At 38.6% G+C, this 19,023-nt stretch overlaps 1 protein-coding gene across 12 annotated transcripts in view; it reads right to left on the bottom strand.

The window, feature by feature from the left end:
* CCDC30 (coiled-coil domain containing 30) overlaps positions 1–18,015 on the bottom strand; it is a 167,648-nt gene extending 149,633 nt beyond the window's left edge. For 6 of the 12 annotated variants that reach the window (XM_074380652.1, XM_074380642.1, XM_074380650.1 and 3 more), the window contains exons 1-2: positions 8,278–8,356; positions 1,513–1,652 (exon numbers count right to left, since the gene is read on the bottom strand). In XM_074380652.1, the coding sequence (XP_074236753.1) occupies positions 1,513–1,554 (42 nt within the window). In that variant the 5' untranslated portion in view covers positions 1,555–1,652; positions 8,278–8,356. The other 6 variants (XM_074380647.1, XM_074380644.1, XM_074380645.1 and 3 more) reach the window with 6 other exon arrangements.
* Between the last annotated feature and the right edge of the window lie 1,008 nt (positions 18,016–19,023).

The raw sequence follows: 19,023 nt of genomic DNA, 5'->3' as shown, positions 1-19,023 counted from the left end.
TCTTTGCAGTATTTTTTATTCATATACATTTTTACATAGTCATAATACTAATATATGTACAAGTTTCTGTCTGGCTTTTTAAATTTAACATTATACAGGAACACCTTTCTGTACATTGTTGTACAGATATTGTAATGATAATTTTTAAAGGCTGTATTGTGTTCCAGTGTGGCTATAACATTATTTCTGTACTCACTCAAAACTTTGGATAGCTTCCAATTTTTGCTATTGAAAATAATACTGTGAAGTACAGTTGAATCTATACATATTTTTCCTTTATCTTGGGTTACTGCCTATGTTTAAATTCACAGTGTACACTTTATTCACCAGACTTACCTATTATAACATTTTCTAGGTCAAAAAAATTACATTCCATGAACAGGATTGATTATCTTTTAAATAATATGCTACATATTCTAAAGAACTCTTTAAAAGTGGAACTACAACCATATTTGTAAAGAAAAAATATGTATAGTCCCAAGGTGATTTTTTTTTTTTTTTTTTTTTTTTTTGAGACAGGGTTTTGCTCTGTTGCCCAGGCTGGAGTACAGTGACATAATCTCAGCTCATTTCAACCTATGTCTCCCAGATTCAAGTGATTCTCCTGCCTCAGTCTCCCTAGTAGCTGAGAGTACAGGTATGTGCCAAGACATCTGGCTAATTTTTGTATTTTTTAGTAGAGACAGTATTTCACCATGTTGGTCAGGCTGGTCTTGAACTCCTGACTCCAGGTGATCTTTGGCTTCCCAAAGTGCTGGGATTATAGCTATGAGCCCCGGTGCCTGGCCTAGTACCAAGGTGACTTTTAAAAGAATGTAACATATATTGATTGTTTATATTTTGAAACAGTCAATAAAAATCAGCTATTGTGTTAAATGAGTGTTTTCCTCCTCAAATTTGTGTGATGTGTTCATATTTTTATGCATAATTTGATCATTTTTACAGCATGAATCTTTAAAGAAACAAAAAAGATGAGGTTATGCTCTGTCATCCAAGCTCGAGTGCAGTGGCGCAATCATAGCTCACTGCAGCCCCCAACTCCTGGACTCAAGCAATCCTCCCACCTCAGCCAGTAACTAGGACTACAGGCACATCCCACCACACCCAGCTAATTTTGTTTTTTGTAGAAACTGGGTCTCACTATGTTGTCCAGGCTGGTCTTCAACTTCTGGCCTCAAGACATCCTCCAGTTTTGGCCTCCCGAAGTGCTGGGATTATAGACATGAGCCACCACATCTGTCCACGGATCTATACATTTACATATATTCAAACAAAATACTTACAAGGTAAAAGCTGATTGGTACTTAGCCACAATTAAGTAAAGGATTATGATTTCTTTTTTACCTCACTCAGATTTTTTTTTAGACTGTTACACAGGTTTTTGATGTTCTTTTTGTAGAGACTGGTAGATATGTTCCAATGTCTTCTTAACAAAATTCAATATATAAATGAAACGTACATCAACACATCTTAATAAATAAAATGTCATTTTGGCTGAGTGTGGTGGCTCACCTGTAATCCCAGTACTTTGGGAGGACAAGACAGGAGGATCATTTAAGCCCAGGAGATTGAGGCTGCAGTGAGTGAAAATTGTGCCACTGCACTCCACTGCACTCCAGGACTCCAGCCCGAAAAACAGAGTGAGACCCTGTCTCAAAAAAAAAAAAAGAGAGAAAATGTTTAAATCTTCAAATAAATTATAAAAATAAATGACAAATTTTAGCAAGATTGCCAGCTATAAAGTCAATATATAAAAAATAATTATAATTCAAAATACTAGTAACAGATAAGCAGAAAATTAAATTTTTTAAAAAGATAACATTAACAGCATCTAAAAATACAAAGCACCTAGGAATAAATCTAACAAAAATGTGCAAGATCTTTGTGGGGAAAATTATAAAAACTTACCTATATACATTAGAAAATTAACAGATATTTCATAATCACAGATCATATCTATGGAACTATTTTGAGTTTTTATATATGGTGTGAGATAAGTTTACTGTAAGGTCTAAAATTTCACGTATTGCCTTGATGTCTTTCAGCTTCACAGAAGCCTAGCCATCAGTTACCTGACTCTCACCAGACATGTCCCCTATCCAGAGAGAGAGAAAATCCCCATCTGGCCAGTTCCTCTATCAGCCAGAGCAGCTGTAATCTACCCAGTCCTCAAACTAATGAGCTTCACCTCCCTGCCAGCCCATGGAATTTTTCAGATGAGCCAATCACATCTTCCCATGGGAACCAGGAGGCACCTCATCTTCTTGTTACTACAAAGCCTGCCTCCCATAGCCCCAATGAGTTCATTCTATTCCTGAGAGTAACCCCGTATGGCCCTGCATAGCATAGCATATCTATCCTCTTCCCATGAGCTGTCAATATATGTGACTAATAAACTGTTCTCAATCTCTGTCCAGGGTCAGGTGTTATGTATTTGGCCATCTTGTGGTATTTAGGACAGGGCATTCCTCACCAATGGGGAACAGAACTTGAATCAGGATTTGGGGGCTTTTTTTTTTCTTTTAAAGCAGATCTCTTTATCTAATTGTTCCAACATAATTTGTTGAAAAGGTTATCCTTTTCTCATTGAATTGCCTTGTCATCTTTGTTGAAAATCAGTTCATGGTATAGTTGCAGGCTTATTTCTGGACTCTCTATTGAGAGTTCCATTGATCTGTAGAACTATCTGAATGCCAAGAATACATGCTCTTTTTTTTTTTTTTTTTTTTTTTTTGAGATGGAGTCTGTTGCCCAGGCTAGAGTGCAATGGTGCAATCTTGGCTCACTGCAACCTCCCACCTTCCAGGTTCAAGTGATTCTCCTGCCTCAGCCACCCAAATAGCTGGGATTACAGGCACCCACAACCAAGCCTAGCTAATTTTTGTATTTTTAGTAGAGAAAGGATTTCACCATGTTGCCCGAGCTGGTCTCGAACCCCTGACTTCAAGTGATCCACCGACCTTGGCCTCCCAAACTGATGGGATTACAGACATGAACCTCTGCACTCAGCCCAAGAGTGTATTTTCTTGATTGCTACAGCTTTATGGTATGAGTCTTGAACTCTGGAAGTGTTAGTTCTCCAACTTTGTTCTTTTTCAGTTTTTTGACTAGTCTAGGTCCACGTCAACTTTAGAATCAGTTTGTCAGTTTTGGCAAATAAAAAAAGTGATTCTGTTGATTATTTTATGCTCAGGCTCTTTACAATATTAGCTTACACAAAATATTAGCTTTAACAAAATTGGGGCTGCAATACAAATGTTACAGGCTAAATTTTATCCTTAAGTAACTTGGAGTATCTGGGTTTTTGTTGTTGTTGTTTTTTTTTTTTTTTTTTTTTTTTTTGTTTAGACAGGGTCTCACTCCATTGCCCAGGCTGGAGTGCAGTGATGCAATCATGGCTCACCACAGCCTCGACCTCCCAGGCTCAGATGGTCCTCCCACCTGTGCCTCCTGAGTAGCTGAGCCTACAGGTGTGTACCACCATGTCCAGCTAATTTCTGTATTTTTTGGCAGAGATGGGGGTTTCATCACATTGCCCTGGCTGGTCTTGAATTCTAGGCTCAAGCCATCTATCTGCTTTGACCTCCCAAAGTGCAGGGTTTACAGGTGTGAGCCACCGTGCATGGCCAGAGTATCTGTGTTAATTCTTTCTGGCCATTATTGGAAAACTATGATCTCAAAGTGATTGAGTAGATGGCATTAGAGTCATCCAAGATTTCACCCACCATTTTCAATTTGTTTTATAGATTCCCTTTCATTAATAACTCAGTTCATCGTCCCTTCACCATTTGCACTCTGAGCCTTGTTTTTGGTTCTCATTCTTTGTTATTATTGCAAAACTACCCCTAAGTTCCTCACTTCCAATCTGGTCCCTGTGCAATCCAATCCTTTACTATTGCTAGAGTAGTTTTTCTAAAACATAAACCAGATCATATTAACTGCCCTCTTAAAGTTATTTAGAGATTCTCCAGATCTTTTATAACAGTCAATTATTTATAAGTTCAAAAATATTTTTATGCCTTTAGCATTGTCCAGGAACATGAAGTGTAGCCCAGGTGCCAAATCCAAATGCTTTAGTCAGGATATGGTTTCACCATGATGTGGTTTCTCAAGATACCTCCAGCCACACTTCTTCTCAGCCTTCACTCATGTGAACCAGTATGTAATTTGAAGAATGTGGGATGAGTAAGATCCATGTACAAACTGAGGCTTACTGGTAGTCCAAATCATTAACATGCTAGGAAAAATTGTACATGAACTTCTGCATTATAATGACATCCTTCTCCTATTATCAATCCTCATGAGCTAATTTACATTTCAAAAACTCATGCTGGCAGCAAGACATACAGTATCTTCTGTTTCTTGCAGTGTGATGGATTAGAGCCCTGGAACAATCCTCCTGCTAAGAAATACCAAAAATGGTGGAAGAAATTTTCCAGAAGCTTTGTAGAGGTTAAAGGAAAAAAAGCTAGAATTAAAGAAAACTCTTAAAAAGCAACTGCTATACAAATAAAAATGGAAAGCAAACTTTAAATCATCAGAAGAAAATTCAATCTACCCAATAGAAAACAAGAAAGGAAAAAATGAGAGTACAGTACATATGTAATATGTCCTATGATTAACTCAATTTTCTCTGCATCTGAGGCAAAAAAAAAAAAAAAAAAAAAAAAACTTCCATCAACAAACTCTTGTAAAAGGAATTTCTAAGGAAAAAAGAAAAATTATCCCAAATGGAATAGCTGAGATGCAAGGAAAAATGCTCAGTAAAAGAAATAATAAATGTGTGGTAAATACAATCACTGACCATATATAATAATATGTATAATGGGCAGGGTGCACTGGCTCACACCTGTAATCCCAACACTTTAGGAAGCCGAGGTGGTCAGGTCACAAGGTCAAGAGAGCCAGATCATCTTGACCAACATGGTGAAATCCCGTCTCTACTAAAAGTACAAAAACTAGCCAGATGTGGTGGTGCTCACTGGTAGTCCCAGCTTCTCAGGAGGCTGAGGCAGGAGAACCCCTTGAACCCAGGAGGCAGAGACTGCAGCGAGCTGAGATTTCACCACCACACTCCGGCCTGGTGACAGGGCAAGACTCGTCAAAAAACAAAACAAAACAAAATAATATGTACAATAATAGCACCTAATTTGTGCACTTACACAAAGATAGAATATTCTAAAGAAGAGGTCCTACCTGTATTTTCCCTTGTAGCTGTGAAGTGTTTAATATTTTCTAAGTCCTTAATATATTAGTGAAGGAGTTAAAAACATACCACTCTAGCATATTGACTATTTTGAGTCAAACACACTTGAAAAACAGCAGGTGCAAGATCATTCTGATCTTCCATTTCTTAAAAGTAGAAGAGGAAACTCCCATGTTGAAAGATGCCCTCCCTATGCTAGAAGGAAAGCAACATTCTTGTCATTACGGACGGGAAGCTGAGACCAAGAGAATTCTGTACAGACCTTGTTAAAATAACTCATCTTTTCAGCCTTTCCAGATATTTAGTTACTTTTAAACAACTTACTATTCTTTGTGCAACTCAGTATATGAGAAATTGATTCTAATTGCTTCTTTGGGTCTTCATTTACATTTAATTCCAATTTAAATAAATTTGTGTGCTTTTCTCTTGTTAAACTGTCTTATATGAACTTAATTCTCAGACCCAGCTTGAGGGAGAAAAAAACTACAGGGGAAGAGGTAAAGTTTTGCCTCCCCTAAACCAGGCACTTTCCAAGCCAGGTACTGTGAGAGACACAAATCACTAAAACTAGGACATGATCTCTACTCTAGATGGCATGACACAGATTATAATATAGTGTGGTAGGTGCTGTAATAGACACTGAAAGAAATAAATAACCTGCACTCTCACATACATTTCAGACTATTTAAGAATACATACTTAAAAGATAGACACAAAAATACACCTAAAACATTGTAAGTATACTTTTCTTGGGGTGGAATATAATTTTTTCCCTTATTTATACTTGTATACATTCCTCAAATTTTCCATAATGTCATATTAATTTCTAGAATTAGGTAAAAGTTTTAAAATTACATGTTCACAAAAGGAAAAACTATCCTGTTTGAGTTGGAGCTCTTTAAACTCATGTCTAAGCTGTTCATTTTTCTTTTCATAACCATGAGACAATGCTTCTCTTCCCTCTGTTAGGTTACAAATATAGTTTGTATAATTTTCTACCTAAAAAGAAAATAACACATTTTCTTACTTTTAGTCCATGGCTCATATTTTAATCCATATTAAAAATCCAGGAAGTGAAAGAGCAATGAAGAGATCACCATTCTATCATGACTATAATCAGAGAAATCAACAGAAAACTCAAGTGTTGGCATCTGGCCCTAAACTTCCTTCTAGCTGTCTTACATTATCATACATTATGTTTCCCATAGGTATGATGATATATAACCACAAATTTCTGCAGCAGTCCCAATCTCTAATATTTTTTTCTATCATACCAGGTTTCAAATCAAGTCTCCCTATCTGTGATTTAGGAAATATGGTCATGATATCCACGAACAGAGAAAAATCTACATAAGGTTTATAATACTATGTTAAAACTGATGGCTAAGATGATTAAAATGTTAACAAGGGATTACATTTAAACGAATTGTTAGGTATTCATTGAAAATAGTTTCCAGTTGATATAACAGCTTCACAAAGTTACTTTTATGTGAATAATAAGTGGAAAGCTCATCAGATGCTCCAGGCACTATATGAAGGACATGAAGCTAATCATATGCTCCAGGCACTATATCAAATATTTAATTGTCATCACAACCACAGAAGACTATTATTCTTCCACTTTGGAGGTGAAGAAGTAGGCTTAGAGAGGCTGAGAGACTTGCCTTGTCCCATAGGGAATAAGGGAAGGAGCTAGAATTCATACTCTGATGGGTCAAAACCAGAGACTGACTGACTTACTATGCCAAAGTGCTTAGAAGTAGACTACCAAAATAAATGAATTCCATTTTGGTAAATTCTTTGGAAGCCTATTGGAAAACTCCTTAAAATATGTACAAAAAGTTGAATAGTATAGAAGGAACACAGGAATCACAGTCCAACTTTATCACTTCCTGGTAAGCTTTAGTTTCCTCTTTAAAAGGGCAGGAACAATATCCATTTCTAATGATAATAGCTATAATTTATTGAATACTTGCTAGGTGCCAAGTACGTTTGAAATTTATACACACTGTATAAATCTCACAAATGTCTTTGAAGATGCTATTAACATCTCCATCTTACAGGCAGAAATTTCAAGACCAAAACAGTTGAGTAACTTGCCCAGGGTTACACAGAAAGATAATGCTAAAGGCAATTTTTTACCTCCATCTGTCTAATGTTAAATTTCACACTCTTTGATATTATACTGCTTTTCATTTTAAAGGAGCTGCATTTTTCTTTAGAATTTGGAAATTGGATTGTCCTTTAAGAATAAAATTGAAAAATACTACCTGTGTGAGCTGAGATGTGAAAACATAGCAGAGTGATTCCCAGGCAACCTGAGATAATTCATTAGTTCATTTAAAGAAAGTATGTAGAAAGTATGTTGATCAGTATCGCAAACAACCAAAAGGGTAACAATAGGGTCAAAAAATAGCTTTATCTACTCATCTAATCACTAGGTGCCTAGGATATGAAGTCCCGAAATGAAGGTAGATATAGATAGCCCTATTGTGGAAACCTGGCTAGCTCAGCCAATGCTATAAAAATTTAGACTCATTTGTTCACCAAGTAAACATCTAATTAAAAGTTGGCTTCCCACATAATGTGCCTGTAAAAGAATACATCAGCCACCAAAAATACATGTTTGGTTCCTCTGACAATTATATTTCTTATCGTCAATTAATAAGGAGGTGTCTCATCTCTATGAGTTTGGTTAATACAAGCCCACCTCTGAGAAGCAGATCCACTGATACTACGCCAACATTAGTTTCTAAGCCTTCAAAGAAAAGAGTCACCCAGAAGGTCAGTTCCTGAGAAAAGGATGAGTTTACCAAGATAATAAAAGCTACCTGGAGCAGTTCTGTGTAGACGTTCAACCAATAATCAATGGGCAACATCTTATACATGTACTATTACTGGAAACCAACACAGATTGTTGCCCTATTTCATTAAAAGAAAAAAAGTCTACATATGGGTGCTTTTCAAACTATAAAGTGATAGTCAAACATTAGTTTTTAATACATCAATTTAATGAAGGGCAATGAACAAAATCACAGGTGTCTGTAAAACTATATGTTATTAGTTCTTACTTCTTTTGTTTCTTCCATGTGATTCACTATAAGCTCTTCTACATTTCTGGTAGCAGTCCTCAGCCCATCTTCACTGTGCTGGCTGGAATAAGCACCAACAGAGTTCTTCTTTAGTAGCAAGGGGATTGATGTCTTCTTTTTCAAGATGGTGAAGTATGTCTTCTAATTGAGCTTTTCCCTTGATAGAAGACATAAACATGTGTGTATGTACACACACACATACACACACATACATACCCATGACTGAGGATGCAAGATATCTATGTGGGTGCCACCTTAGGCTTCTCATTAGAGTACTAGTATTTAGGGTACTAGTAACAGAATGCTAGTAAGCCACCTAATTCTTCATCACACTTATGTATGTGGATGTGTGTGTGTGTATATATATATATATATACCTCTTGGAAGATCCAAGTTATTTCTAAAGAACAAAATATAGCTTACAATACATATACAAAGCTGTTATGTAAGGAAAATTGAAAGCAGGAATAAAGAAATCTAAGTATACATGACTAGAGTCAGACTCTCTACAATGTTTATTTTAGTTTTCTTATTGTTATCCAGTTATGAGCACTTAAATGAAATAGCTGATAATACCAAAAAAACAAAGCTTTTAACAACTGTATATCTTCTAAAATAACAAATGACATGATATATTTAAAGAAAATTATGTACAAGAGTATTTGAAAAAAAAGCTTTGTCTGTTCCGAAGTTTGCAACTTAATAATGTGAAGTCTCCCAAAGGGCTGTTTCTTTTTTGAAGTCCAAAGAAGTCTTTGTTTCTCTTACTGGAAATTTAGAAATAAAAGGACTCCTCTGGAAGCTAGAGAGGTCCCTAATTCTGTACTATCAATATTTATTTTTCTATTTTACTCACAGAATACATCTTACAATTTACGCTGACTTCTTAGTCATTCAGTTCTCTTCTGCAACTTATTTAAGCTTACTATCAATATTGTCTTTAATTTTTTAGGGCAAGCAATCATGACATAACAGTTTGCGCTATGACAGTATGTGAAAGATAAGTATCTGCTGATTGATGAAGCGGTATCTGCACCACCAAAACCACTAACTTTTTTTTTTTTTTTGAGTCTTGCTCTGTCATTCAGACTGGAGTACAGTGGTGTGATCTCATCTCACTGCAACCTCTGCCTCCTGAGTTCAAGCAATTCTCCAGCCTCAGCCTCCCGAGTAGCTGGGATTACAGGCATGCACTGGCTAATTTTTGTATTTTTAGTAGAGATGAGGTTTCACCATGTTGGCCAGGAGTTCATGTCTCGAACTCCTGACCTCAAGTGATTAGAACCACTAACTATGAATAAGACTTGCTGTTCTCATCAAACACAACTTTTAACCAAGTTAATCTGACCCAAATTGCAGTGACAGATGTAATTGTTATCGTACTTCAGTCCACATACGCTATTTTGCTTTTTTAAAAGTAAAACCATATTTTTATTATTTTTCTCCTTGATCACTAAGTTTTCTAGAGTCTTGCCATTTCCACATCAACAGTATTTATAGACGATATATGGTTTTAATTATCAGCTGATACTCATACTGATGAAAAAAAACCCAAGTCTTTTTCATCCTGCACCTCTGTGGGTCCTCCTCAGGATATATAACTAAAAATTTTCTTTTGTCCCCCCATTTCCTTCATCTGGTTTCCACTCATATTCTCCCCATTCACCCCACAAGGTTTCTGTGCATCAGACAGTTAACTTGTGGTTTTAGTCCTGGGTAGCAGAGAATCCAAGATACTAAGAATACATAGCATCCTATGAGGACTGTTTGGCAATATGGAAAAATGCTTATGTGATAATGCTAACAGATAAAGCAGAATGTAAAAGTATTATTATAACTAGACACACAAAGACTGGAAGCAAATACCTCAAAGTGCTAAAAGCCGTTGTGATAAACTAATGAGGTTGTAATTAGAAAATAAATACTTAAATTATTATAAGTCCTGTACTGTGGGTTGCTTGCCCAAACAGCATAATCCCTATGCTGTAGGGGTGGAATAGGGGAGTCTTAGGTTAGAGGAAATTGAAAGGAAAAAAGGATCGGGGATATTGGAAAATGCCTTTGGATTCGATCCTTTCTGATCAGGAGGACAGTGTAGGCTTCAGGTCAATACCCAAGTGCACAAATCACTCAAGCTCCTTCACCTGACCATCTTCCCAAAGCCAGTGATCTTTATTCACCATTTTATTTAACCACCCATCCTCATGGCTACACCTGAGTCCTGATCACAACCTGAACTAATGTTGAAACCCTGCCATCCTAAACTCCGTGTGTCTCCCTCTGCCTAAAACCTTCCATGTATCTTGCCCCTCTTTTTCTTAATTGTTGTAAAATATACATAACCTAAAATTTACCATTTTAACCATTTTTAACTGTTAGAATTCCATGGCATGAAGTATAATCACAATGTTGTCTAACCATGACTATCGTTTCCAGAAATTTTTCATTATCCCAAACAGAAACTCTATACCCATTAAACAATAACTTCTCATTCCCCTCTTCCCGAGCCCCTGGGAATCTCTACTCTACTTTCTGTCTCTATAAGCCTGCCTATTTTGTATAACCCACAGAAGTGGAATCATACAACATTTGCCCTTTTGTATTGGCTTATTTCACAAAGCATAATGTCTTCAAGGTTCATCCATGCTGTATTACTAATCAGAATTTCAGGATTTCATTTCCTTTTAAGACTGAGTAATATTCCATTGTATGTACATACCACATTTCACTTATACATTCATCTGTTGGTGGACCCTGGGGTTGTTTCCACCTTTCAGCTATTGTGAATGAGGCTGCTGCAAATAGTGGTGTAAAAGTAACTGAGTCCCTGCTTTCAATTCTTTGGGCTACATATGAAGAAGTGAAATTGCTAGATATATAATTCTATGTTTAACTTCTTTTTTTGAGGAACTGTCATATCATCTTCTACTGTAGCTGTACCATTTTACATTCCTATCAGCAATGCAAAAGGTCCTAATATCTTACATCCTTGTCAACACTTACTTTGGGTTACTTTTTTTTTTTTTTCCAAAAAAAGTAGCCATCCTATTGGGTGTGAAGCAGCTGCTTTCTTAAAGTAATTCTACAATTACAGTGAGACCTCCAGTCTCTGGACCATTACATCCTCTCTCAAACTATCAGATACCCTTTGACTTCATTTGTTTGCCCCTCAAGCCTAAACCCAACTATGGATCATTTTAATCCTTCACCAACATCTGCAGTTATCTTACCCCTTTGCCCCACCTTCCTTCCAAATCTCAGCCCTGGAAAAGTTAATGGATTTGACAATTTTCCAACTACTTTAGGTTTCTGAGTGCTGGTAGAGAATGAAATCAAACAAGCACTCAAACTTGAACGATTACAAATTCATGGCCTCTGGTCTGAGCCAAGCTTCTCAATCACTGGGTCATTTATGAGTTGCTAGTTTCTATTGCCATTTTACTCAGCAACTATTCAAATGTTCACCTTTCCCATCAAACTGAAAATCTCACCTCTCCCCTCACTCCTGACAAACGACTTTATCTTCCAGAGAACTAGTAAAACTAAGGTCATCATAAAACTGTCAGCTGCTTCTCCTCACCAACATACCAACCTTCATGTTTAACTACCCTGTCCTCTTTCCCTTCTCAGTGGAAGACTTTCCCATCCTCCTGGTCAAGGTTAATCCCTTTACCTGTATTCTAGGCCCCATCCATACTGCTTCCCTAAGAAAGCATTTTCTTTTTTGTGTTCCTTATTTCCTTCTCTACTGATCTCTTCTCAGCTCAAGAGGTCTCCAATCTTAAAGATAGAAAAAAATAACCTTCCTTTGGCCTCACCATATGCCTCTCTAGCTACTGTCCTCTTTTGGACAATTTGTCTCCCACACTCCTATATTTTGGCTTCTGTGTTTGGTTTCCACACTCCCACACTTACTGCATTTTGCCTTCTGCTCTTACCATGGTACTCAAATTATCAGTCAACAATGAACTCAAAATGCCACATCCATAGTTCATTACAGCTTCAAACTCCTGGGCTCTAGTGATCCTCCCACCTCAGCCTCCTGAAGAGCTACGACTACAGGAGTGTGCCACATGCCCATCTAATTTTTAATTTTTTTTTTTTTTTTTGTAGAGACAAGGGTCTTGATATGTTGCCCAGGCTGAAATTGAACACCTGGCTTCAAGTGATCCTCCCATTTCAGCTTCTCAAACTGCTGGGATTATAGGCATGAGCCACTGTGTCTGGCCCTGTTTTTGTTTGTTTCAACATACGATCTCTTTGCCATACCTCTTCACTCCTTCTCTGAAAGTTTTTTTTATTTCTGTTCTGTGATGTCACTTTCTCCTGTTTTGACCCCTACGTCTCTAGCCTTTCCTTCTCAGTATTGTTCCTTGGTTCCGCCTCTTCCATCCCTTCAAAATGCTACCATTTCTAAGAACATCGCCTTTAGCTCTCTGCCCTTCTCACTACCATGTGATTCACAGCTTGGGCACAGGAGTCTAATTTGGCTCAAACCTTGGCTTTGCTACTTGGTAACTGTGTGACTTACACAAGTGAGGTAACTTGTTTAAATTTTTGTTCTGTATGTAGAATAAATGTAATAGTAATGCCTACCGTACTGGGTTGTTTGGAAGATTAAACAAGAATCTCTCTCTACTATGCTCCAGATCAATCTAGAAGTGGCAAGAAACCAAAACACACTGAAGCTGCAACAAATACAGGTGAGTGTGGCAGAAACTGCTGGTGGCCTTTAATATTTACTATTCCCTTCTTCCACAGAAATAAGACATTAAGTTTTTTGGCTGATCACAAGGCTGACTTCCTTACTGAAAGATATAGCCAGGTGACCAAGTTCTGAACAATGGGTGTGAATGGAACTATGTGCTGCTTCCAGAAACTATCGCTTGGGAACATGATGCCCCCTTTTCTTGCTCCTTCCTCCTTTCTACTAGCTGGGATTCAGACAAGATAGCTGAAGCCTGAGCAGCCATCCTGGACACCATAGCTGGAAACCACATGCTAGCTATAACATCAGGAGAGAAGAAACCCGGGTCTCTGCCCATTTCAAGGTGCTTCTCTACCCAATATAGATTGCTTTCTTCTTTCATGTGGGAGGAATACATTTCTTTCTTTTTCAGTGCATTATTATTTTGGGCTTTCTGTCCCTCACACAACCAGCCACTCCCAACTACTGTATGAGGGTTATTGAGTGGATGAGGTATAAGGACATATGCTGGAAACTAAATGTGGCTACACAGAAACTGGATACAGAACTATACAATCATCAACAGTCTCTCCTGAGCCAGGAGGTCTTTTGTCTCTGAGCTTCCCTGTGAGTTTGCTCCTCTTGTTCCTCTACAGAGATGAACTTCCTCTACTTGCTCATCAGCAAGGCTGAAAACAGCTATTCAAGTCCTTAGCCTATGTAACTTTTTAGATTAAGCCATTTCTATCTTGGTGTCTCTTAGTTCAAATTTTTGAGAGAGACAATTGGTTATGCCCCCTTCTCCAAAGCTACCTGTATTTTCCCCATTCAGTCAGCTGTGCATGGAATGGGTTGGAAATAGTACAAATATGGCCCCTGAGGGTCTACTCCTTAAACAAGATTTGCCAGAGAGATGCAAGTTCCAGAGAAGAAGTTATATGCGAGGAGGACAATATAAAATGAGTCTACTATTTAAAACCAATGTATGTCCAGTTGGCTAGCCAACAACTCAGCTTCAACAATCTATTCATCTTTCCCTCCTCCTTCTATATTTCGTAGTTAAAATCACTATCAACATAGTTTTCCAAGCCAGAAACCTAGGAGTCATCTTTGATTCCCCTTCCTATTCCTACTCTGGTATACAACCATTACTGAATTTGCAGTAGTTATTTTATCATTTTATAATTCATTCTCTCCATGTCTAGGGTTACTGCCTTGGTTTAGGCTTGCCTCACTGTTTGCTCACTTTAGTTTAACAACACCCTTAACTGATGATCCTGCTGCAAGGCTGGCCCCCATCCAATCTGTCCTCAGCAAAACTCCAGGCTGATCTTCCTGAATGCAAATCACTTGCTGCCTGACCTTCTCCTTACTTCAGGTAGAGTTCAAACCCCTTAGCTTGGGACCAGAGATTCTTCACAATCTGGTTCCTGCCAGTCTCTCTCACCTTGTCTTTTGCTAGTCCTTGACATTAGCCATTCATGTCAGTATATTTATTGGTCCCCATCATGCTGCTTATATTGCCATAATTTTTGACATTCAGGTCACTCTGCCTGGAACGGTGCTTTGAGATCCCCAAACATTTTCCCAGTGGAGGTATTGAGACCTGATGATTAATTTTTAAATTCTAGTAAACTAGATCTTGAGGTTATATAATTGAATTATAAATGCTCTGACATCTAAACTGTACCTAAAATTGCCACACAACAAAGTAAATAAGAATACTGTTCTTGACCAGGCGCGGTGGCTCCTGCCTGTAATCCCAGCACTTTGGGAGGCTGAGGCAGGCGGATCACCTGTGTTAGGAGTTTGAGATAAGCCTATCCGACACAGTGAAACCTCATCTCTACTAAAAATACAAAAATTAACTGGGAATGGTGGCATGTGCCTATAATCCCAGCTACTTAAGAGGCTGGGGCAGGAGAATTGCTGGTACCCGGGAGGCAGAGGCTACAGTGAGCCGAGATCTTGCCCCTGTACTCCACCCTGGGTGACAGAGCAAGAATCTCTCAGCAACAACAACAAAAGAATACTATTCTGTCCAAAGTAGATACTAAGTAAATGCTCATTAAATCTCTTAAAAATCCACTGTCTGGGAAAAAGTGCATCCCGAAGTTGTTTTAGGCCTCCAAAAACTTCTAGATGTAAAGAATAAGGTGGTAAAGCTGTCAAAGCAAACTGAGACAGAGACAAAGAATTTTAAACGAGAAGAGGGCAAGAAGAATGTGTGCAGTCTACTTGTTTTTTCTCCTAGTAGGTACTCTCCAACTGCATTGCAGGGGTCAGGGCCCTAGCTTACGTTATAGCACATCTGCCTCTGAGCAAAGGATGAGCTTTGGATTCCAAGGTCTTTGAGTGACACCGGGGAACAAAGCATATAGCACAGCCACAAAAACAGAAATATCCAATCAGATGACTTTTCACTCTAACCTTTTTTTCTTCTACTTTCCATTCCTTTCACACAAATATAATTTAAAACTCACAGACATCTTAAATACAATACATATTATGCACAGTTTTGCAATTCTCAAAATTAGTACACTCTTTTCAAAAGTTGAAAACAGTGTAGCAATGTGAAAAATGTTTAAAATATAAAATTAAGTGAAAAAGAAAGGTAAAATACATAACTATGTAAAAGTGTACACATCTGAGCAAGACTGACACAGAACAAAAAAATGAATTGTTGATATGTTAGGACAGAGTTTCTCATCCTTGGCACTACTGAAATTCTGAGCTGTTATGGAGGCAGTTCTGTGCATAGTAGGATGTGGAGCAGCATCCCTGGTCTCTACCAACTAGAGGCCAGTAGCACATCCCCAGTTGTGGCAACTAAAAACGTTTTCATACATTGCCAAATGTCTCAAAGGGGGAAAACAACACCCCTTCCCCAGGTTTAAAACTGTGCTAGAATGACAGGATTCTTTTTTTTTTTTTTTTCAAGACAGGATCTCACTCTGTTGCCCAGGTTGGAGTGCAGTGGCGCTATCATAGCTCACTATAGCCTTGACCTCCCAGGCTCAGGTGATCCTCCTACCTCAGCCTCCAGAGTAGCCAGGACAACAGGAGTACTCCACCATGGCTGGCTTATTTTTGCATTTTTTGTAGAGACAGGTTTTTGCCATGTTTGCCCAGGTTAAACATTTTTTAAATTTGTGACTTGCCATAGTAATATTTATTCAATAAACACATATTAGAAGAGGAAGGGAAAGCCCCTTACAATATAGCATCTAACAACCTCTTTTACCAAGAGTTAAGAGTTTATCCAGTTCCAATTTAATGTCCAAGATTGAAAAGGCTGCAGAACTTGTTTTTGTTTTCCTATCTATTCTAAAAGAGAAAGCTGAATTTCTCAGTATTTAAAAACTTGACCTGGTTCACATCACAAACAACTGCTTCGGTTGGCCTGAGAAGTCAAAATATCCAAATAATTATGGCCCCAAATAGCTGTTTAAAATGTCGATGTTCTGCAAATTCTTAAAATAGGTTTACTTTTAAAACTGAATACTGAAGAAGAAATAGTAAGATTCAACAAGGAACGCATATTGTAAGACAAATTAAGTCAAGCTGTCCAAGTTAAAATAAAATTGCACTGGATCTAAATTAATCTTATGCCATATTTACGGCCCTCTGTTCCAGCCTTTTTAGAACTATTGTGTCTGCTCCCTTGCCAAAAATATTTATTTTCAATCACTCCTTATTGTTTTTGTTTCTTGGCTTACATCACAAAGAATGTTTTCTGATTCAGAAACTGACAGGAAAAAGAAGGCACAAGTACTATTTCAATTATCTCCTCTCCAGAAAATTATATCATATCCCCAATGTTGGGTTCATATGAGCTTAAAGGTGAAATCCTGTCTTACATGATCATTTTGAATGCGCTTTTCACATTGATAAACACATCAACAAAACTTAATTAAACAAGGAACAACCTTAGTTCATTATATAAGATAAACATATCAACAAAACTTAAACAAGGAACAACCTTAGTTCATTATATAAGCCTGAAATGGGTCCAATACTGCAATTTTGATTTTTTTTTTCCATTTTCAAAACACACTCGGCTTGCCGTATGTAATGTTTATATTTACCAATGTGCACTTCTCCTAGTCTCTACCCAAGACTGAAAGCTTGCCATAGTGCAAAGAAAGACAGAAAATCTTCCCAATGACTGCAGAGCTGGAGAATGCGAAATACTTAGGTACACAAAGCATTGCAGCAGGAAAGCAGAAGGAGGTGGTCTACAGATGACAGAGGTGGTGGAGACGAATGGACATTCAATAATGTGCAGCGTGAACAGGGAAAGGTTAAAATGGCTGTGAAATAAGCAGGATGAGAAAACGGGTGCTTGGAATGATGAGAGAAGTGGAAAAGGTTGTAGCTTGAAAGGCAGAGGGTAACTGACTTCATGACCTCTGATGTTGAGGATACAAAAGGCCTCCAAATCGTCACCGGGATTCAATGTTCTGCATGATGAACATCGGCCAAAAAATCAGAAACGGCAGTTCTTTGTTCGCGGGCCTACACGCAGGGGAAAGCTGCGCCTCTGTGGACTTTGTAGTGGCCTGGACCTTCTGGCGCTGTCAGGGGCGCGTCTCGAGACCTCACCTTTAAGTGAGAAAAGGAACGCCGACCTACCTCGCTGAGGGTGTTCTAGGCCCGCTCTAATAAAGGGCGGCAGCCTAACACTAAATGCTTGCGGCAGCTGGCTCCGGGGAAAACGGGCGAATCCTACCTCAGGCGGAATCACTCAAGCCCGGGACTAGAAATGCCGGGCCAGGAGGGGCTCCCCTTCTGTAGTTTCGGGCCATACTGGGGAGAGAAGAGGAAAAGGCCCGGAATGCGGAAAAGAGGGGAGAATGGGTGCTTTCCTCCGCAGGAACCAAGTCGGAAATTTTCCTGCGGAGGGTGCCGCGAGGGTCCCGGGGTCGCTTGGTCCCTAGGCGTTCAGCGGCAAGGTGCAGGTGCTGGCGGAGACCCGGACGTCATAGCAACCGCGCTCGCCGCTGAGACGCAAAGGCGTCCTTCCGGCGGGAACCATAGAGACGACGCACGCCACTGGCGCCAGAGACTGTGCTTCTTTAGGAGACTGTTGTTACGGCTCACACCATTGGCAATTGGGCCGGGGGCGGAGTTGTCCCGGCCGTATCGATAGTACGACTCATTCCATTGGCTTTGGAGAAAGCTGTAACCATGGTAACGTCATGTCACGCGTTGGCCATTTAGCAAATGCATTTTGTCTTGGGGCGTTCTAGTTCTGGAAGAGCTTCCCGCCAGGCCTCAGCTAGAGCTAGTAACCTTGAATTTTTTTTTTTTTTTCTGTAAATGCCTTCATTCTTAAACGGGCAGGGAGTGCTAGGTCAAGAGTTCTGAATTTTAGGCCTAGATCGTGTCACTAGCCATGTGGATCATGCAAGATAAATCACAATTTTTGGACCCCGCTTATTATTGTAAAAAGGAAGAAACTGGGCTTGACTAGAATTATCCCTAAGGCTGAAGCCCTTCAGAAGTCCTAACACTGAAAATTCAGCTAAATTGAACCTTATCTCCCCCACTTATGTAATGCAAAATAAAAACTTATGACATAATATTTAACATACTCAATTTACATCATCTTTCTAGATGCTCTTATTGAAATTTTTTAATTATCAAAGCTCAATTTTACTTATGTTTTGGAGGCCCTTGCTTTGCTAGTATTCCAAACACACATTTCTTGGTCTTATTCTAGTTCCCCAGGAGGATACTTTCCAAATCTTTGCTGGTTCTACATGCATTATCTGGACGTATCTTACTCTTTACATAAGTGCCTCAACCTCTCCTTCTGGCACCGGATCTCTTGCAAGTGTTTTTTCTGAACTAAAATGCTCACTATCGCCACCTGTAGCTCACTTAACTCCTGTTTATGAGTTTAAGTATCACCTACTTAGGGAAACATTCCTTGATCCTACATCCAAAATCAGGTTCCTACTTACCCTCATTGACTCATGTTCCTTTTCTCTATACACTTCCATTTGCTGTTAAAACACATACACTCTCGGCCG

The sequence above is a fragment of the Saimiri boliviensis genome, chromosome 11, assembly GCF_048565385.1.
Source record: "Saimiri boliviensis isolate mSaiBol1 chromosome 11, mSaiBol1.pri, whole genome shotgun sequence".
NCBI lineage: Eukaryota > Metazoa > Chordata > Mammalia > Primates > Cebidae > Saimiri > Saimiri boliviensis.
This window is presented reverse-complemented; position numbering and strand designations above follow the sequence as displayed.